This window comes from Solanum stenotomum, chromosome 3, assembly GCF_019186545.1.
Source record: "Solanum stenotomum isolate F172 chromosome 3, ASM1918654v1, whole genome shotgun sequence".
NCBI classification, from domain to species: domain Eukaryota; kingdom Viridiplantae; phylum Streptophyta; class Magnoliopsida; order Solanales; family Solanaceae; genus Solanum; species Solanum stenotomum.
In genome coordinates, this window is record NC_064284.1 from 50,441,565 (window position 1) to 50,460,462 (window position 18,898).

An 18,898-nucleotide genomic window follows, 5' to 3' on the forward strand; every position below is an offset into this window, starting at 1 on the left:
CCCCCCCCCCCCCCCCTCCTCTTTTGGAAGAATTTTATATGGGTTGGGGTGGGGTTGAAGAGGGATCACTAACCATCAGTTCTTTGCTGGTTATTACCTACAAGTTTAGGTGAATACAGGTATGATTTGAAGCCATCAGGAATCAGGCGTAGGCAAGTTTTTTTTCATCTATAAGGGGTTCATACTTGCTTTGATGCATTGGCGAGATAGTTATTGCCTGTTTGATAGCCTTGCAATAGTTGTTTCTATTGTTGCACTGATCAAACCACCTTCGGCTTTATGTTTAAAGCTCAAAAAAAGGGAAAGAAAATTGTTGGCTTATGATTCAACTAACTGCTAAATACTCCCTCCGTCCACAATTGTTTGTCAGGGTAAGGTCATGCACATCCCTCAAGGAAAATTTAATACAAGATGTAATTTGACTAATATAACCCTACTATATCAAGAATACCAAAAGTCCACATAACTTTTCAATTGAACTACACAATCATTAAGGGCAGAATTGGAAAAAAGTGACTAATTATTTCTTGATTGTTTAAATTGACAATTAATCTTGGACATCTATTTTTAGTATACCTGCCAAACAATTGTGGACGGAGGGAGTAGTCCTTTTATACTAATCCAGTTGTTTTTGCATCCTCCGTACATAATTTGCAGGTGTCTCTGCGGCAATGAATGAATTACGACCTTGTGCTCCCTTGAGTTTAAAACATGTGCTTGCACAAGAACTGGCGAAAGGATTGCAGGCTGTTTCTGATGCTTTACTGAGATATAACACTACTCGCATGCTTCGAGAAAACGAGTCTCTGCTTTTCCTATCACTATGTCGAGCATTTATTGAGGTAACATCATATGAACTTGTTTGACCTTCATATACAATTAATTTGTGCGCCAGTTGATTCGCACATACAAATTATGTACCTTTCCAGGTTGCTTTCCCACACAGTGTTACTTGTTTTGGTCGTTGTTATCCGGGTGGAGCTCCTCTTATAGCCGATGCCACAACTCTATTCGACGGAATTAGCCGATTATTGGCAACCTCTTCCTCCAGAGAACTTCCAAAACCAGTTCGTAATTCAGAGGCCAATAGTATATCAGAAAATGGCGATGTGTAAAATGGCTTCAAATCCAGGGAGTAACCTTTTCAACCAATGAGAGAGTGATTGTGGCTGATTCATTATGATCAGATGGGCTTGTAACGTCTTTGAGAATATAAGAGCATATGTATTATTTCTAATAAGAGCAGCGTGATACAAAAAATATACCATAAACGGACAAATAATAATTAACATGCTTTGGGTTAGACTAAGTTTTTATTTCTCTACAATCTCGGAGTTTGGACTTAAAACGGAAACAAAATTAATTAGGCTTTTGTGCCAACACAAATCCTAGTAGTCTATATATATAAAATAGATCTAGTTCAATTCATAAAACAATTGTCATGAAGCCATCTCTAGAAGGTGTTATGCATACAAAGTCAGATGATGCACTGATCAACAAAAAGTCAATTCGAAGAAGTTTCCAAAAGGCGGCGGCTGCTGAACAAGTGGTGTTAGATTTTGGAGATGACTATGGATTTTGGGAGAATTATCAAAGGTTGGAGGTAAAAGATGATTACGGATTTTGGGAGAATTATCTATGCTTGGAGGAAGAAGTTGCTTCTAGAGCTTGGACGAAGTGGAAATTGTAAATGGCCCATCAGCAATCATTGAAGATGTAATGAATTCAAGTCAAGATGTCTACAACTTATTTCTTCCACAATTGACATGATCAATTAATTTATGCAACAAAATCTTATTTGATTTGATCGGGATAGTCCCGATCTAGAGTTAATCAATTTTAAAGTAAATTTTTTTTTTCATATGCATACATAGTTTTCGTCCTATATATATAGTCAAATTCTGACTTGTTTGGAACTTAGACATGAATGTTATTTTTGTATGCATATATACATGATTTGAAAAAAAAAACGGTGATTATAAATTGAAGCCACGAAATTCGGTCTTACTTTCATGTGCTTGTTAGTGTCACTTATTAGTTTATATTGTTTTGAATTCGTTTATAAATGTGCCGCGCTTTGTGACTAAGTAATAGAGAAGTTTTGTTTTGTTTGTCATAAGATATCCAACATAAGTTGTGTAGTATTCTAATTCGATCCGCATAAATTTAGAAAAAAATTGCCTTGTGGGTTCTGAACTAAACTTGTGCTCTAATGACACAAGTGTGGTAGAAATGTAAGACAAACTTATATTATATTATCATTAAAAAAAATAGACTAATGTCTAAGGACAAAAAATATTGTCCAGGGGGCAAAAATAAAGCAGTATGCTCCCTTAAAAAAATTAAACAATTCAGAATTTATGTCTTATTATTTCTTAGTGGTAAATCAAATTAAAATATCCAAAAGCATTGATGAATAATATATACTATCTCATGTAGACTGTGGTAATAGCTTCAGACAGCTTTCTGAATTTGATAATTTCCTCACATGTACTCTATCAGAAGTTCATTTTAAGATTTTTGTGTAATTTTCCATTCTGAAATTAACTAATTTTTTTTATATTAATTCCATTCTGAAATAAAATAATATTGGGTGATGAGCAGATTAATTTTTGAGTCAATACTAAATGAAGGAGAGAAGTTCCTACTAGTTTATCTAAAGCAAGAGCAACGTGATTCAAATCAAATATACCATAAACGGACAAATAATGATTGACACGCTCTAGATTTATCAAGTAGAATCGATTTTTTATTTCCCTACAATCTTGGAGTTTGGACTTAAACTAAATAAATTTATTAAGCATTTGTGCTAACACAAATACCAGTAGTATATATAGACACAAAATCGATCTAGTTGAATTCACAAAGTTGTCATGGAGTCATCCTTAGAAGTTATCAGACATAAAAAAGACAGGTGATGCGTTGTTTAATGAAAAAGCAAATCCTCCTTACAAGATCAATTATCTTCCAACAGATTCACCAAAAACACAATTTTGTAGATGTGTTAACATCGAAGAATATTGAAGTGACAACTAGTAATTTCCTAAAGGATGCTGCTGAACATGTGGTGTTAGATTTCAGAAATGATTACTAATTTTGGGAGAATTATATATGCTCGAAGGAAAAAGATGATTTTGAATGTTGGGAGAATTATCTAGGAGGAAAAATTTCCTTCTACTAATTATCAAAGTCAAGAACGATCTAAGAGTCTGGGTGAAGTGATAATTGTAAGCGGCCCACTAACAATCATTAAAGATGTAGAGAATTTGTACAACTTATCTTCCACACAAGACAAACTAAAAAATTTAAATTAGTGTCTGGTCATTTGATGATAAATAAAACAAAAATAGTCTATAGATTTGGATACACTTCCATAGATTGAGAGTATGATTCATTGTGGAGAATATTAGCATATACTATCAGTAGTTCACTTGACGATTTTCTTAGCTGCGCTTCGCGCGGTCATAATAGCTCATTAAATTCACTAAATAACTTTTTAGTATAATGAACTACTTAAAATATTCTATATATATATTTTATTTTTTATTTTTTTTGTAGTGTCATCCTAATGACTAAATATTTCAGATTTTATGTTTTAATTAAGTTTATTATTAGTATTTAAGTTTTATATCTTTTATAATTTTAAATCGCTTAAGAGTCTTTTATCATTTGAAAATATTTTTTATATCGCTAAAATTTGATTAAACTGTAACACCCCAGAAATTTTTTGAGCTAAGACTCGAACCGTTCTTCGTAGTGAGTGAGATTTTTGCAAGGAATTTAAAATTTCTTGAGTATTAAGGTCACTAGATGTAGCACCTTCCAAGAAGAACCAAAGAGAGTTCATTCAAGTAATTCCTAAGTTTCTCTTAAGTTTTGGGTCAACTTCAAACGACATAACTCCTAATACATGATGATTTAGGTGTGCTACCAGATACCTTAGGAAAGGTCTTCGAATTATGTTTCCAATGCCACCTAGTTCAATTTCGAGCTCTAAATAAAAAGTTATGACGGATTTACTAACGTCGCGCAAACCTGGCAGCAACTCCGCGATAAAGCTCCGCTACGCGGAGCCAAGACGAACCTTACTGCCTGGTGAAAGATCTTTCCAACTCCCAGCTTGTTTTAATTATTTCTTTAGGGGTATTTTAGTCCTAAAAATCCTTAGGAGATCATCTAAATTGCCTTAAACGTGTAGAAAATCAGTCTTCTTAAATCTAAACCCTCTCATTTACTCCAAAGATTCTACGCTCAAGAAATTCAAGAAAAAACTAAGGCTAGGGTTCTTCTTCAAAGGTTTTCCTTCAAGTTGCTTCAAGAGGATAATTCTTTCAGGTATGTAAGCTTCCATAGTGTTGGGTTTGTTCACCCACACACCAATCATGTTAATTTCAGCTTTAAATTCGTTCAAAAAGTTGAAGCTTTGATGTTCTTGTTATGTATTCATGAATTTGCTTCCGTTCTTGAATTGGGTTGATATTGAGGAGTTCTTGAGGTTAATGTGTCAATTTATAGAGGGGTTAGAGTTAGATTTTTGTGTACATGTGACGGTTATCTGAATCTAAAGAAAAGTTGAGCAAAAGAATCGAATTTAGGCGGTTTGGGGTTAGAAAACGAAGAAGGAAAAAATCGGGTAAATCTGGCACTTGGCTCCGTGTCGCGGACCTGCCTCCCCATTTCATAAAGTTGTCTTCACGTCGCGGAGAGATCACGGACCTCTCTGTCTCAAAAGTTATTTCGCGACCAATTATTTTAATTCATCTCCGTGTCGCGTACTTGTTTCTAGACAATAATTTCTTGATCGTTTTTCATATTTTAACTATCTAAACACACTTCTAAACATCACGAGATCATTCCTATAAAAAATCACAACCTTGAATTCATAAATCACATTCAAGGTAGAGTTGAGAGTCAAGTCTTTAGAGTTCTCTCAAACATTTGTTGAGAAAGTCCCTTTGAGTCCTTTGAGGAGTCTTCTACAACTTCTAATAACTTGTTTCAAGACTCGAGTAAGTAAGCATGAGAGTGAGGGGAATGTATTCATGAGTCTATACTATCACCTAGATCATTCATATCTTGAACCATAACTCTTGAATTCATAATTCACATTCAAGAGAGAGTTAATAGTAGAGTTCAAGAAAGCCTTTGAGTTCAATTGTGAATCCTTGAGATCAACTATCGATTTGAACTAAGTTTTGGGGAAGTAATTCAGAGAATGAGAAGAGTCATATACATGAGTTTCATATTGTTATGTAGATTATCGAGTCGAGTTATTTCATGCCCATAATTCCGCATGAACCTCGTAAGTTGAGTATCCTTCAGAGAAGTGGTATCTTCAAGTTCTAAGACTTTAAGTATTGAGTTCGTAATCTCTTTTGAGAAGTATCTTTGAGTGCTTAAGTTTAATATTTCATGCTCATAAATTCCGCATGAACTCTAAGTTGAGCATTCTTGAAATGAGTAGTATTAGTGAAGTTCTTGAGCTCCAAGTATTGAGATCTATCCATGGTTATTGAAAACCTTGCATCGAGTCGTTCACGTCCATAATTCGGCATGAACCATATTTTAAGAAGTCTTTTACAAATGTTTTAATTTTATTTTAAGACTTAAGTTTTGAGTTCAGTAAAGAGTAAAGTTGAAGTTCATTTCTTTAAAAGAATATGGGGACTATGTATTCCCAAAAGAGTTTAAAATGTTTTCACATTTAAATAAGAATGGAAAACTGAGACTTTCAAAAGAGCCTTTGAGTTAGTGTTTCAGTAAAGAGCCTTTGAGCTAGTTTTCAGTAAAGAGCCTTTGGGCTAGTTTTCAGTTAAAGAGTAAATGCTTTCACAATAAAGCAAGAGAGGAAACCTTGATTTCCAAGATAACCTTTGAGCTAAGTTTTTGAGTAATTATCTCAAATCACAGAAAGAGTTTTGTTTTTACAAACATATGAGCTAAGTATATTTTGGGAGTAGTATTGAGCACCGATATGGGGATGCGAGTTCAGATAACTCAAGTCTCCATAAACCATGTAGCCATCATGGGTAGTAAAGGATCATACTTTTTAGATGGCTCCTTAAGATGATTTTAGCATAGACTAGTGGATCCACTTAGTAGTTCAAGTTCTATACCTATGGCAAGATATAAGACGGTCCTTGGCAACGTGAGGTAAAGCGTTGTACCATCACTTAGGCTCATAGTGATGGTTGTCGGTTAGATAAACTCCCATAGAAACTATATTACTTTATTATATAAGTAAAATTGAATTTTTTAGTGCATTTTCTTTAACGAACTAAGTTGTTTTACTATTTTATAAAGCTTTCCATATATTGCATGTTTATTGTTGCTTTATATTGAGTTGAGTATCCAGAGTTGAGTACCCAGAGTCGAATATCATATCTTTGAGTTGAGTATCTAATCTCTGAGTTGAGTATCTTATCCTTGAATACTTTTGAGTTGAGTAAGTTGAGTAGTTTTGAGTATCCTTGAGTTCAATAAGTTTGAGAAGAGGTAAGTATGCTTCCTTTTTATCAAGTTTCAAGCTTATGTTTATGTTTTAGAATTCCCCTTACATGCTTGTACATTTCACGTACTGAGCCATTTGGCCTGCATCTTTTCGTGATGCAGACATAGGTATTCAAGATCATCAACAGGAGATTCGTTGATACATCCGGGAGTTCGAGTTAGCTATGGTGAGCCTCCTTGTTTTCGGAGGATTTCATTTACTTTTCAGTTTAGTCAGGATGTCATGGGTCTTGTCCCGACTTCCATCTTTATCAGTTAGAGGCTTCATAGATAGTCAGTATAGTTGAGAAGTCTGTATTATTCATTTATTTTATTAAATGTTTTAAAGACTTAAGTTGCCTATTTTATGGCGAGTTGAATATATTATTTTTATTCTAAGTTGTTCATTTGAGTTAAAGTTTTGAAAAGTTGAGTTTATGGAATTTTATTCGGTTTGAAGCTTTTGCATGCTTAAGTTAGTCTTCCGCTTGTAGTCAGCCAGGATGAGGGTTCGCTTGGGGACCAACAATGGTTCTTGAGTGCCGGCCACGTCCAGGGTGTAGACTCGGGTTGTGACATAAACAAGTTGAACTCTTTATATTGCATGCTGATTAGGCAGTTTAAGTACATCATTACACAAGTTTAGTTTCAAAATTTGCAAAGATTCACAAGTTACAAGACAATGTGGTAACTCAAATGGCTCACGAGTCGAAAACCACAACACAAGTTGTTGAACATTTCTTCTTGTTGTTGCATGGATCAACCGCAATATATCTGTGCTTTCAAACATATTGCTACATGAGAGGATGTAACGGACAAGGTTAATCGTCTTTTGGGAAATTAAGAAGGTATACATAAATTCTCCGAATTCCTCAAAATTTGAGGAACGAAGTGAATTACAGTAGTTACTATCAAAGCGGAAGTAGGGGATGGTAGTGCATATGTATTTCCATCTTTTGGACAATACAGTCATATGAATCACATCACAAATACAGAGATTTGAAAGGATGTTGTATATCAACGGGCAATGAACTTCTCCTATCAATCTCATTCATTGTTGATGTTTCCATTCTATCTTTCGATTTAGATACAGAAAAAGGTATCCAAATACCAAAACTTTCTATGAGCAGTTGCAGAGAGAGAGAGAGGAGAGCGGAAGATAGGGTTTTCCTGTTTATACAATGAGAAATGATCAAAATAAATATCAATTTAGCACCCAAAATAAATCTCCCCTTTTTGGTTGAGCCCTTCAATGGAGTTGAATTGGACAGAAAACGTTCAATTGAGAGTTTTTGAAAAGGCACATAAAAATGAACTTAACTTGACGTCAACCGGCAACTATGACCTTTAACTTTGGATGTGCACAAGTAGACACTTAAACTTATATAATATTGAACAAATAGACACATCCGTCCTACATGGTACCCTATGTGGAAATTTTGTGTCTTACGTGGAGTCCTACATGTATTATGCCATGTAGGGCACGTGTGTCTACTTATTCAATTTCATACAAGTTTAAGTGTCTACTTGTGCATACTTAAAGTTGGAGGGCATAGTTATCCGACCACAAGAAGCTGGAGAAGGGACAAGCCTCGTCAACGGAGTTTTCTGATGAGCTTTCTTTCTTAATGAAGTCAAGTTAATGATCATGTATTCATGTTTATGTATTATGTTTTTTGAAAATGATGATTAAGTAACAGAAAAGGATCAAAAATACCCTTGAACTATAGAAAAAAGTCTAAAAATACTCTACATCCATCTTTTGGTCTAAAAATACCCTTCCATCCATCTTTTTGGCTCCCTTATACCCTTGAAACTAACAATTCTCTCTTTATTCTTTATTTTTTAAAAATATTTATTATGTGTCATTATCCTATTGGATAATATAAAGAGCCCAACTCAATTAGATTATTTCTCATTATTTATCCAAACCAAAGCAATATACTTCTTCAAGACCCCAATATTCTTTTTATAAAAAATATATTGTATTTTTTTTTTATTTTGGATCCAACTCCTCTCCATTTCCTTAAATTTTTACTTGGATTGAAGACTCATGACGTAAGAAAAAATTAACGGCTAATATTTAATTAATTAAATCAAGATTCTAAACATGATATAGATGATTACTATTTTATAAAAAAATTTATCATGTCTTAATCATAACAATATATTATTTTATCCACAAATACGTTACACACATTTTTCTCTATTTTCCTACTGAAATTTTCCTTATGGCTACGACCATCCATCTGTTTGTTTTTTTTTTTTCATTTTTTTAATGAGTTAATCTTTTAAGTAATATTGTTTGTAGAACTTTTTATTTGAAAAGTAGTTATCACAGATTAGCAAAAAAGTTAAGTTAACAGTTTTTTTCTATTTATTTATTTTAAAAAGGAAGATAGATATGGTGGCACTATTAATATTTCCATAATGGCAATATTAATATTTCTATAATATATTAATTATTTAAAACAAACTTTTTTTAAGAAAATAAATTAGAGCAAATACAAAAATTAATAGATTTTTTTTAATAAAAAAATTTGGGATCTTGAAGAGGTATATATATTTTGATTTAAATAGATTATGGGGAAATAATTAATAGAGATGAGATTTTTATTTTATCTAATAAGAAAATGACAAAAAATAAGTTATTTTTTAAAAAATAAATAAATTTTGGTTGTTAGTTATAAAGGTATAAGTTAATCAAAAAGGTGAATGAAAGGGTATAGGTGAGCCAAAAAGGTGAATGGAAGAGTATAAGTGAGCCAAAAAGGTGAATGAAAGGATATTTTTAGATCAAAAGATGGATGAAGGGTATTTTTAGACTTTTTCCTATAGTTCAAGGGTAGTTTTGCCCCTTTTTCGTTAAGTAAAACCTTACTAAATTAATATAGGTGGACGAAATATTATTATTTTGTAAAAGAATTATTTAATTGATAGATTAATATTTATTAATTTAAAGAGTGTTTTGAGATTCAAGAAAGGTTAATTTTGATCACATCAAAATCAATGAATTTTACTAATTTATGTATTATCTTTGTTGAATTCACATAAAAATAAATAAATTATTAGACATAAAGTAACTTGAATACATCAAAATTATTGTATCTTACTAAATTATATATCATATTTATTGAATTGGTGTAAAAAATAATAATTTATTATACATATAAAGTATAATGTATGTTTGTGGCTCATTGTCATTATGTTGATGTGTTGGAAGGTGAAAGTGGCAAAACTTGTGATGTGACAAATACCATCATGATAAGTGTTGGATACCATAACGATGTAAATATAAGTGTGAGGTTGGGTGTTCTTAGTTAAGAAATTGTATTTCACCGTTCCGTGTATATAATCTGTTGGGTATAGCAAGAGTTAATGGGAAATGAAGAGAAGATGAAAAGAGGAATTGAAAAAGATTCTCTTATGCTTTAAGAAAAGACATTTCTCCCTTATTGGTGGTGGAAAGAAAAATTGAAGTGTTTAAATAGAGAAACACTTCTACTAGTTGTTAAAAGGGTTGGAAAGAGGGACCCCTCGTGCCGTCGTTGCTCGGCTTCGGCTTTGAAAATGATCGAGAGATTAATTTTGGACAAAGTTTGTTTTAATTATTTAATTAATTAAATTAAATGGCCAAAACGTTTCAATTATTTAGTTAATTATTTATATATATAATTTCTCTTTGTTATCCATCCTTGTTAAAGGTTTCTTTGTTAGCTTTTAATATAATATTTTAAAATTATCTTTATGATATTGTTTTTATAATATATATTTCATTATTAAATTGTATTTACCATTCTATTGTTGTAGTAGACATGCCTGGAAAATATCAATTAAGCTTAGGCCTTCAAAGGAAATATAACAAGTTCTTAATTACTTGGTTACTTGTGTCACCAGACTTAATCTCATTAACATTCTTTCATTAAATTTTTACTATATCAATATTGATATTTATTATTTTGCTTAGATAATTAGAAATTAGTTGGAAGTATAAATAGGCAAGCTATCATCATTGTGAAAATGTACACTCAACTAATTCATACAATTGAGACATACCTTTTCTTCTTTATTTGCTGTTGGTGATATTTCACTTTCTAAAATAATTACCGTTAACATGAATCNTCACAAAAAACCTTTAGTTATGGAAGTACTACCAACGGGGAAGTAGTCGCTACTATATATCATTAGTGGCGACTTTATGACCTTTTGTGGCGACATTTTGCGCCACAATAAACACGGTTTCTTGTAGTGAAACCAAGTGAAAGAAATAAAGTAAATGCTTTGGTAAGTGTGTCTCTCAATGTTTTATTTTTATTTTTGGTTATATACTTCTTATTTAAGGGTTGAAAATATGTACTCTTTTAAGTTATAATTTGTTATGATTTGAACAGATGCAAAATAATCTAAATCTAAATAACCAGCTCAAAATTATTTGGCCAAATTTGATAGCTGGGGATAGTGATGTTAAATTTTGGCAGTACGAATGGATTAAACACGGTTATTGTAATCAAAATATAATCCCCATGATTCAGTACTTTCAAGCGGCGGTAAGAGTCTCCAGGATGATGACAAATCTGATTGACTACATGGACGCCAGGAGGAGTACATCCATCAAACCACACATCATATTCGGAGTCTCACATAAGACAATCTATTTTTAATTTGGTTGGACCGAATATTGATGTCTTTCTGTCGTGTATGGTAAATAGCACTGGATACGTGCTTCTCAAAGAGGTTTATCTTTGTTTGGACCGAACTGTGACACATTTCATTACTTGTTCAGGACCAGTTAAAAGTAACCTTTGTGGGGGGAACAATATATTTCTTCCAACTTTTCAGCTTACTAGGTAGTTCGGTATTTGTACGTGTTCTAAAAAAAAAATACAACAATGATATGAATGTTATTACACAACTTTTTAAAATATACTTAATTATGATGAATTTCGTTTTCTCTTTTATTATTATGGTCATTTAAATAAGAAAATCGACACAAATACATTAAGAACACCTGTGAAAGAAATAAAAATTGCAACAACGTGAAAGAGAATCAACAGACTCAATTTTGATGAAGGGGTGTGATCCATTATCTCTTTAATTTAAATAATACTAAAATAGCTGAAATAATAAAATAGCTAATTCAGACGAGCAAGAGCCTGAGAACGGACAAGAATTGCATTTTATTGAACTGCTACTGGATTACTTTATACACGATCGAGATCATTTCATGCCGAAGCAATTTCGAGTATATACAGGCTGCAGTCTTGAGTATAGTTTCACTTCAGTTCTTTGCTAATGAGTTCATCTTCAGACAATTCAACGAAAATGTGGATCTTCGGACCCTCGTTTAGAAGTGGTCATAGTGCTCCTCCGATCCTTTGTGTATCAAGATCGGAGGAGCACTATCACTACATCTTTTCTGCTGGTCAAGATCGAGTGTTTCATTTTTTTTTCTGTTGTTCAAGATCAACAAAGTAGAGAACTTTCCCATCGACATGTTTCTAAAAGAGCGAAGAAGCTTAAGTTGAAAAAGGAGGAGATAAAATTGAAGCCTGTTATTGCATTCGATGTTGCTGAAATGTGGTTATATGTCATATGGACACCCCGCGTGCTTATGTATGGAGGCTTCAAAATTTTGTTCTTGGCAAACATATTTTAACTCCATGCCCTGAAAATCCAACTCCAGTTAAGGCTTGCGCTATTAGTGCCTGTGGAAACTTTGCGGTACTAGGGACGGCCGGAGGTTGGATTGAGCGGCCAGGGGCGGCTCANTGGGGAAGTAATTGGCATAGCTTGTGATGTGACAAACACCATCATGATAAGTGCTGGATACCATGGCGATGTAAAAGTTTGGGACTTCAAATGTTGCCAGTTAAAATATAAGTGGGAGGTTGGGTGTTCCTTAGTTAAGATTGTGTTCCACCGTTCTAATGGTCTTTTGGCTTAGTTATCCGTCTATTTGATGTTATTGCACAGAGGTTGGTTCGTAAATTTGAGGGACCGTATTACTGACATGTGCTTTAGTGAGGATGGGAGATGGCTTTTGACATCCAGTATGGATGGGACTCTCAGAATCTGGGATGTAATTTTAGCTAGACAAATAGATGCAATACAAGTTGATCTGTCTATCACTGCATTATCTTTATCGCCTAATATGTATATCTTGGCCACATCACATGTTGATCAAAATGGTGTCAATCTGTGGGTCAATCATGCGATGTTCTCTGGAGTAAAAGAAATAGTCAGTATTAAGATGCCGCCTGCTGCTTCTGAAAAAGATGGTGAAAAAAGCAATAACAGGACTATCTTTAAGCCATTGGAGTCCTCTGATACTTCTCAGTTTCTAAATTCCAGATCTAGTCACTTTTTCACTTTTGCCTAAGAGTCAATGGCAGAGCTTGATCAACCTGGACATAATAAAATCCCGCAACAAACTTATCGAGCCGACACCTTTTTCTTGCCTTCAATTCCATCTCCGTCTGGTGAGATATTATTTAAACCAAGTGAGATACTAATGAGGAGAGTAATGCACAAAATACCAGATTGGAAGAGAGCAGTAAGAAAACTGATCTTCCAGTATCCAAATTCTTGCAAATTCTTAAGTCATGTGCGGAGAAAGAGAATTGTAAACTCCTCTCCTTCTCTTAATGTGTATCTACTTTCGTTATTGGACAGGCTCTAGGTATGACACATGTCGCGCCCCTTTTTTTTTTTTCTGCAAAAACGGGTTTTCCTTTTGGATGCACGACCTAACAACTCTTTTGGGCTTTGAGGGTGGATTGAAGAGTCGCCACCTAACGAATTAAGGCGCGTTAGGGCACCTATCTAACCTAAACTAGTCTAACTAAGGTCAACGAACCAGAGATCGGGTAAGGGTTCAAATTACCTCGAGGGGAAGGTGTTAGGCATCCCTCGAGGTCCACAAATGTGGGTCCCGGCCGTATCTCATGCAATTTATGTGGGGGTTACAACTAGCAAGTATGGTCACTTCATTTATTTAGGTTATTTAACTTAAATATGCTTACTAAGTGATAACATAATATTTAACAATTAAGAACACTTTAGTTATTTAATTAATTAGTTAAACATGCAAGACTAAATGATAACATAATATTTAACAATTAAGGATACTTTAGTTATTTTAATTAATTAGTTAAGCATGCAAGATTAAGTGATAACATAGTAACAAATACACATTAAACAATTAATAAAGAGATAAGCGAGGAGACAGAAATTACACAAGTAGATAAGCAAACAATTTTTATATTTTATTTAAGCTACCCCAAATAATTATAATTATAAACAAATAAAGGGACAAAATGAAAAGGAGACTCTGAAGGACTTTATGGATCAACACTTGATTTTTTTTTCTTTTTTCGATAGGCTTCCGTATAGGGACAGACAAAACCAAGGTTTGTCGCTTTAAGCCTGAGTCGATGTCATCATATCCGTAGGGCCTAAACTACCCCTACCCCACCACCGCATGCTTTTCGTCTCTAAAAGTGTGCCTCCGCTTAAGGCCAAGAGACATTGGACTACTATTAGGGTGGATTTAGACTAAAATAAAATATGCTTTTAATAGGTCCACCTAGACACCAAGTCAAACAAATAGGACGTTCATTTAGCGTGTAAAGTCTCAAGTTGGCCTCTATATTTTATTTAAACATGCTGTCAAACACAAGTAATTGTAAAAAAGGTCTCATACTGAGTGTGTGACATACAAACATTCAAGCAAGCAACAAAATAATATCAATAAAAGGACAGAAAGATATGACATAGTGCAAATTTTTTTATTTTTTTTTATTTCAGTTGATTAACAGTGGCAAAACAATTATTCATAAATGCAGGAAATATTTGGGCAGGATTTAATTAGGACAACAAATTTAAAGTTACATACAAAAAATTATTTAGTAGCTGAATTTGAATGGCAAGACAGTTCATTACAATGCAGAAAATTAATTATTTCATGCAGATGAAATTTGGACAGATTAGTTATTGGTTTTAAAAAAACAGTTATACTACCGGCAGGATATTAAGGCAGAGTCGACTTTAAATGCAATTTATCTAAATGGGACAGAGTATAGCATGCATGGAAATAATTAATTAATTTTATTTTAAATGACAGCAAAATTATATTGCAGGATTGCTGCAGCATAATTATTTAAGTTATTTAACATGCTGAGAATTGTTAGATTACGATTTTAGCAAGCTGTTTATTTACACTTATTAACCTTGATCTTATTAATTATATCCTATGAACATGCTTTCTAAGTGTAAACATGTTGGTTTATTAACTATAACAAATCAAAGCAAATTTTACATTTAGACCAGTTTCAGAATTTAATTAAACAATTACTACACTGATTTAGTTATTAAACATGCAGTGAGTAAATCCATTAATAAAACAGTCATGCAGAAAATAATATCTGATCATCAACAAATGCATAAAATAGTCATGCATAAAAATTGTCTTTAGTTATGGCATGCTGGAATATGTTGCAGAAATTAATTATATTGCAAAAAATTATCGGCTATGGGCAGAAAATATGCATAGATTTAATTCAATTACTTAACATGCTGAAAATTGGTTGATGACGTTTATGAACATGATTTCTATCACCAAAAAATAAAAAATGAAAAGTCGCTTGAAACCTATATGCATAATTTCTACACTCAGATAATATATTAAGAATTATATAACTCCTAGAGTACATGTATAGAAAACCTTTCTTGAAGGTTTGGTTTGCATATATATTTATCTAATAAAATGTGGTGAACCGTTGTAGTACATGATGCATAACAACAAATTGTGAACTGATGCCTCCCAAAATATAACATAGTGATTATTAAAAAAAAGATTAAATTATGATATTGATAATTCATATTAACAATAATTATATGATAAAATGAAATATGACCGACAACAAATAAAGCAGGAAGAAGAAGGTATGCCTCAATTCTATGATTTAATTGTGTTTACATTTTCAAAATGAGGATAGCCTATTTATAATTTCAACTAATTTCTTATCTAAGCAAAATAATAAATGACAATATTGATATAGTAATATTTAATAAAATGAAGTCAATGAGATGAAGTTTGGCAGAAGTAATCAAGTAATTAAGAATTTGTTTCCCTCCATTAATGGAGGTTGAGGTCAATAACAAGAAGGAAAGTAGAGAGAAAAATTGTATGCATTGCCTCATATTAAATGAATGAATAAATCTTTACAATATGATGTTTATATATATATAAAAAACTAATCTGTAAGTAATTCTAACCAACTGAACAACTAATTACTGTGATATATAATCTCATCAAAAAGCCAACAAAGAAACCTTTAATTATTTATTATTTATATAGAGACATGAAGTGTAGGACGACCAAGGGTAGTTTCATAATTATGTTATCACATGCAAGGGTAAAATAGTAATTACACATGATTGATATTTTAGCAAACCACACTACTTTTTCTTTCCATTCCCGATTGTTCCAGATCTTTTTCCTCTACTTCCAGATTATTATTATTAACATTTGCCATGGCGTCAGAGCCAAAATGATGGATCATCTCCCTCAAATCTCTTCTTCTCCTAACGGGTCAAAACTTATGGGTTACGAGTTAAATCAACTATACAGTTGAATATCCCAATTTGAAACACACGACATATAAGAAGAAGAGAACTGATAAAGCATAACCGCCAAATATTTATGAAATTTATCCATGTTTGGTGAAGAGCAGTATTGTTGGTGTAATATACCACAAATACAATAAATTACAGTTGAAAATAAAATGACAAAAATGAATAAATAATTCTTTAGACTGAGGCACAGATATCTCGCTCTCTTTAAGGAGATTCAAGCCCACTGCGGCATAATCTACACTGATCCAACAATAATACTCTGGACTTGTCCCCTCTAGGATACAACAACCCAACAACAGTGTACAACTCAAACAACTCCGGATTAGTTGAAGAGTCCAAAGCTCCACAACAAAAACATCTTCCTTCAACATATAAGTATTCTCTTTTGTATATAGTGAATATAGTTGAAAACTTATAATATTATTCTTTGTCTCAATTCTCTCTTTCACTACTTCACTAATCTCAATATACACACAATAAAATACTACTCATCTTTTTCACTCTATATTTTCTTGTACTTCTCTTATTTCTTCTTGTTTCCAACACAAAGGAAGATCACACTATTTATAGGTGATGAATTCTTCTTTGCAATGAATAGGAAGATAGTGGGTAGTAATTTTCCAAATGAAAGTTACAAGACATAAAGATAGAATAATGGGTGAAATGAAGAGTTGGTGGTTACATAAGTTACCAAAAACTAATGACCACTTTCTTCCACAATTGATGAGTGTAAAGAAGCACAAATGTAATGTCAATCAATAGACATAACATGATATATAATGTGACATATAACATATTTTTATTAATATTAAATGTCACACCAACAATCCCCCACTCATTTTTCTATTTCTACTTATATATAAGAGGGAGTTTATGCCCAAGTGGAGCAATTGTTTATGCCCAAGTGGAGCAATTCTACTGGCTTAGATTTCTACTATATTTCACAAGTTTTGTACATTTTGTATATTCTACTTATATCAAGAGGGAGTTTATGCCCAAGTGGAGCAATTGTTTATGCCCAAGTGCAGCAATTCTACTCGCTTAGATTTCTACTATATTTCACAAGTTTTGTACATTTTGTAACTATATTAAAATTTGAATATAAAATTATATTTATAAAATCTGTAAATTAAAAAAACAAAAAATTCTTAACTTTTGAATTATGTCAAATAAAAGTTATTCACTTTCACAAATTTTTTATGTCCAATAATCATTTTTTATTATGCTTATAATACCCAAATTTTTTGTGATAAAGTCATATACCATACTACAGAAAAAAACACAGCATTTGGATATATATGACACAACTTTGATATGGAGTATACTTTAAGCAGTCATCGTAAAAGCTATAAAAATTGTACATTGAGACCCACCAAACAGATGAACTAAAACCGCTCAAATGTGTAATTTTGCCATTAAATTTAGGGGATTTCTTTTATTTTTCTGAGTTCCCCTTCTGCTATTATAATGTTTCCTTTTTTGATTTATATTTTGGTTTGACCAAACGACAACAACTTTTGCTGTCACTAATATGGACCACAAATGACTTAAAAAATATTAAAAATTACAACAATTAATAATTTAAAATATTAAAAGATATATAATAAAATAGGTTGACTCTCAGAATTCTATCAGGGTCACATATATTGGGATAGAAAAAGTAACATATATCATTTTTATAATATTAACAACTTAAAATATCTGTAAGTCATTTTAAAAGGATTAATTTTGTAATTTTATCCATATCACATAAATTACGACAAAGTGACCAATAATATATGTTATTTGAAAGTTACATCAAAATATTATGAATTACGATAATTAATCACTTAAAACATTTTTTTTTTAAATATGAAAATTTGGATGACTCTCGAAATTTCATTTGTGTCACATAAATTGAGACAACAAAAAAAAATATATTGGGTCTCTTGTAATTTATTTGTCTTATTTTTTTTGTTTTTTATATTTTAAATTTACGTAAAAATACTATAAATCATGATAATTGCCAACATAAAATATGTTTTAAAAAAACGTACAAGAAATTCCACTGATTCTTGAAATTAATCTATTGTTAAAAATTGTGTAAATAATACTAAATCATCATAATTGACAACATCAAATATTTCAAAAATAAAAACATATAAAATAAATTTGATTGATTCTTGAAATTAATCTATCCTTAAAAATTGAATACTATAAATTATGATAATTTACAGCTTAAAATATGTATAAAAAGCGCATAAAAAATTTGACTGATTCTTAAAATTAATCTATCAATGTCACATAAAATGGGACAAAAGTAGTAATATGTATTTTTTTTCTTTCTTCTACTATTCTATAAAAGAGAGTTTCAACAGGTTAACCACGCAGCAGGTCAACATGCCTGCCTGGCATTAATAAGGACAAAGTAGTAATTTCCGCAACCCTAGACCCCTCATTTCAGCGTCTGCCGCGTGTACTGTCTCACGCTCTCATCTATCTTTCTCCAGTAAATCTCACTCTTTTCCATCTGTCTTCAATAGAAAATATAATTTCTCTTTCGTTTCTCCGCTGCTTCAGCTTCCTGTCATTCTTCATGTGCTTGCCCTGCTCTTGCCTCCGTTGATTCCAGGTAATATTTTCTTTCGCTTTCTTCTCCAAAATTTGCAATCCNGTTTTATCGATTTGGACTCCCTTTTTGATGAAAAAGGTATATTTACGATCCTTATGTTATGGGTAAACTGATTTTAACATAAAATTATTGATTCATCGATTATTTTCATCATACTAACTG

The 18,898-nt window shown here is 32.2% G+C and overlaps 1 protein-coding gene and 1 pseudogene across 1 annotated transcript; both read left to right on the top strand.

Moving 5' to 3' along the window:
- Nucleotides 1-654: 654 nt before the first annotated feature.
- Nucleotides 655-1,115, top strand: LOC125859810 (conserved oligomeric Golgi complex subunit 8-like). The gene is made up of 2 exons (XM_049539640.1): nt 655-842; nt 930-1,115. Exons 1-2 carry the CDS (start codon nt 672-674, stop codon nt 1,113-1,115), a joined length of 357 nt encoding a protein of 118 aa, XP_049395597.1. The 5' UTR covers nt 655-671.
- A 326-nt stretch (nt 1,116-1,441) lies between these two features.
- On the top strand, nt 1,442-13,134 carry LOC125859016 (U3 small nucleolar RNA-associated protein 21 homolog; annotated as a pseudogene).
- Nucleotides 13,135-18,898: the final 5,764 nt, after the last annotated feature.

Bases quoted from the DNA above. Each gene is read 5' to 3' on its own strand.
- LOC125859810 (XM_049539640.1), top strand. From the start codon at position 672: ATGAATGAATTACGACCTTGTGCTCCCTTGAGTTTAAAACATGTGCTT. The intron at 843-929 runs GTAACATCATAT...GTACCTTTCCAG, and splicing joins TATGTCGAGCATTTATTGAG to GTTGCTTTCCCACACAGTGT.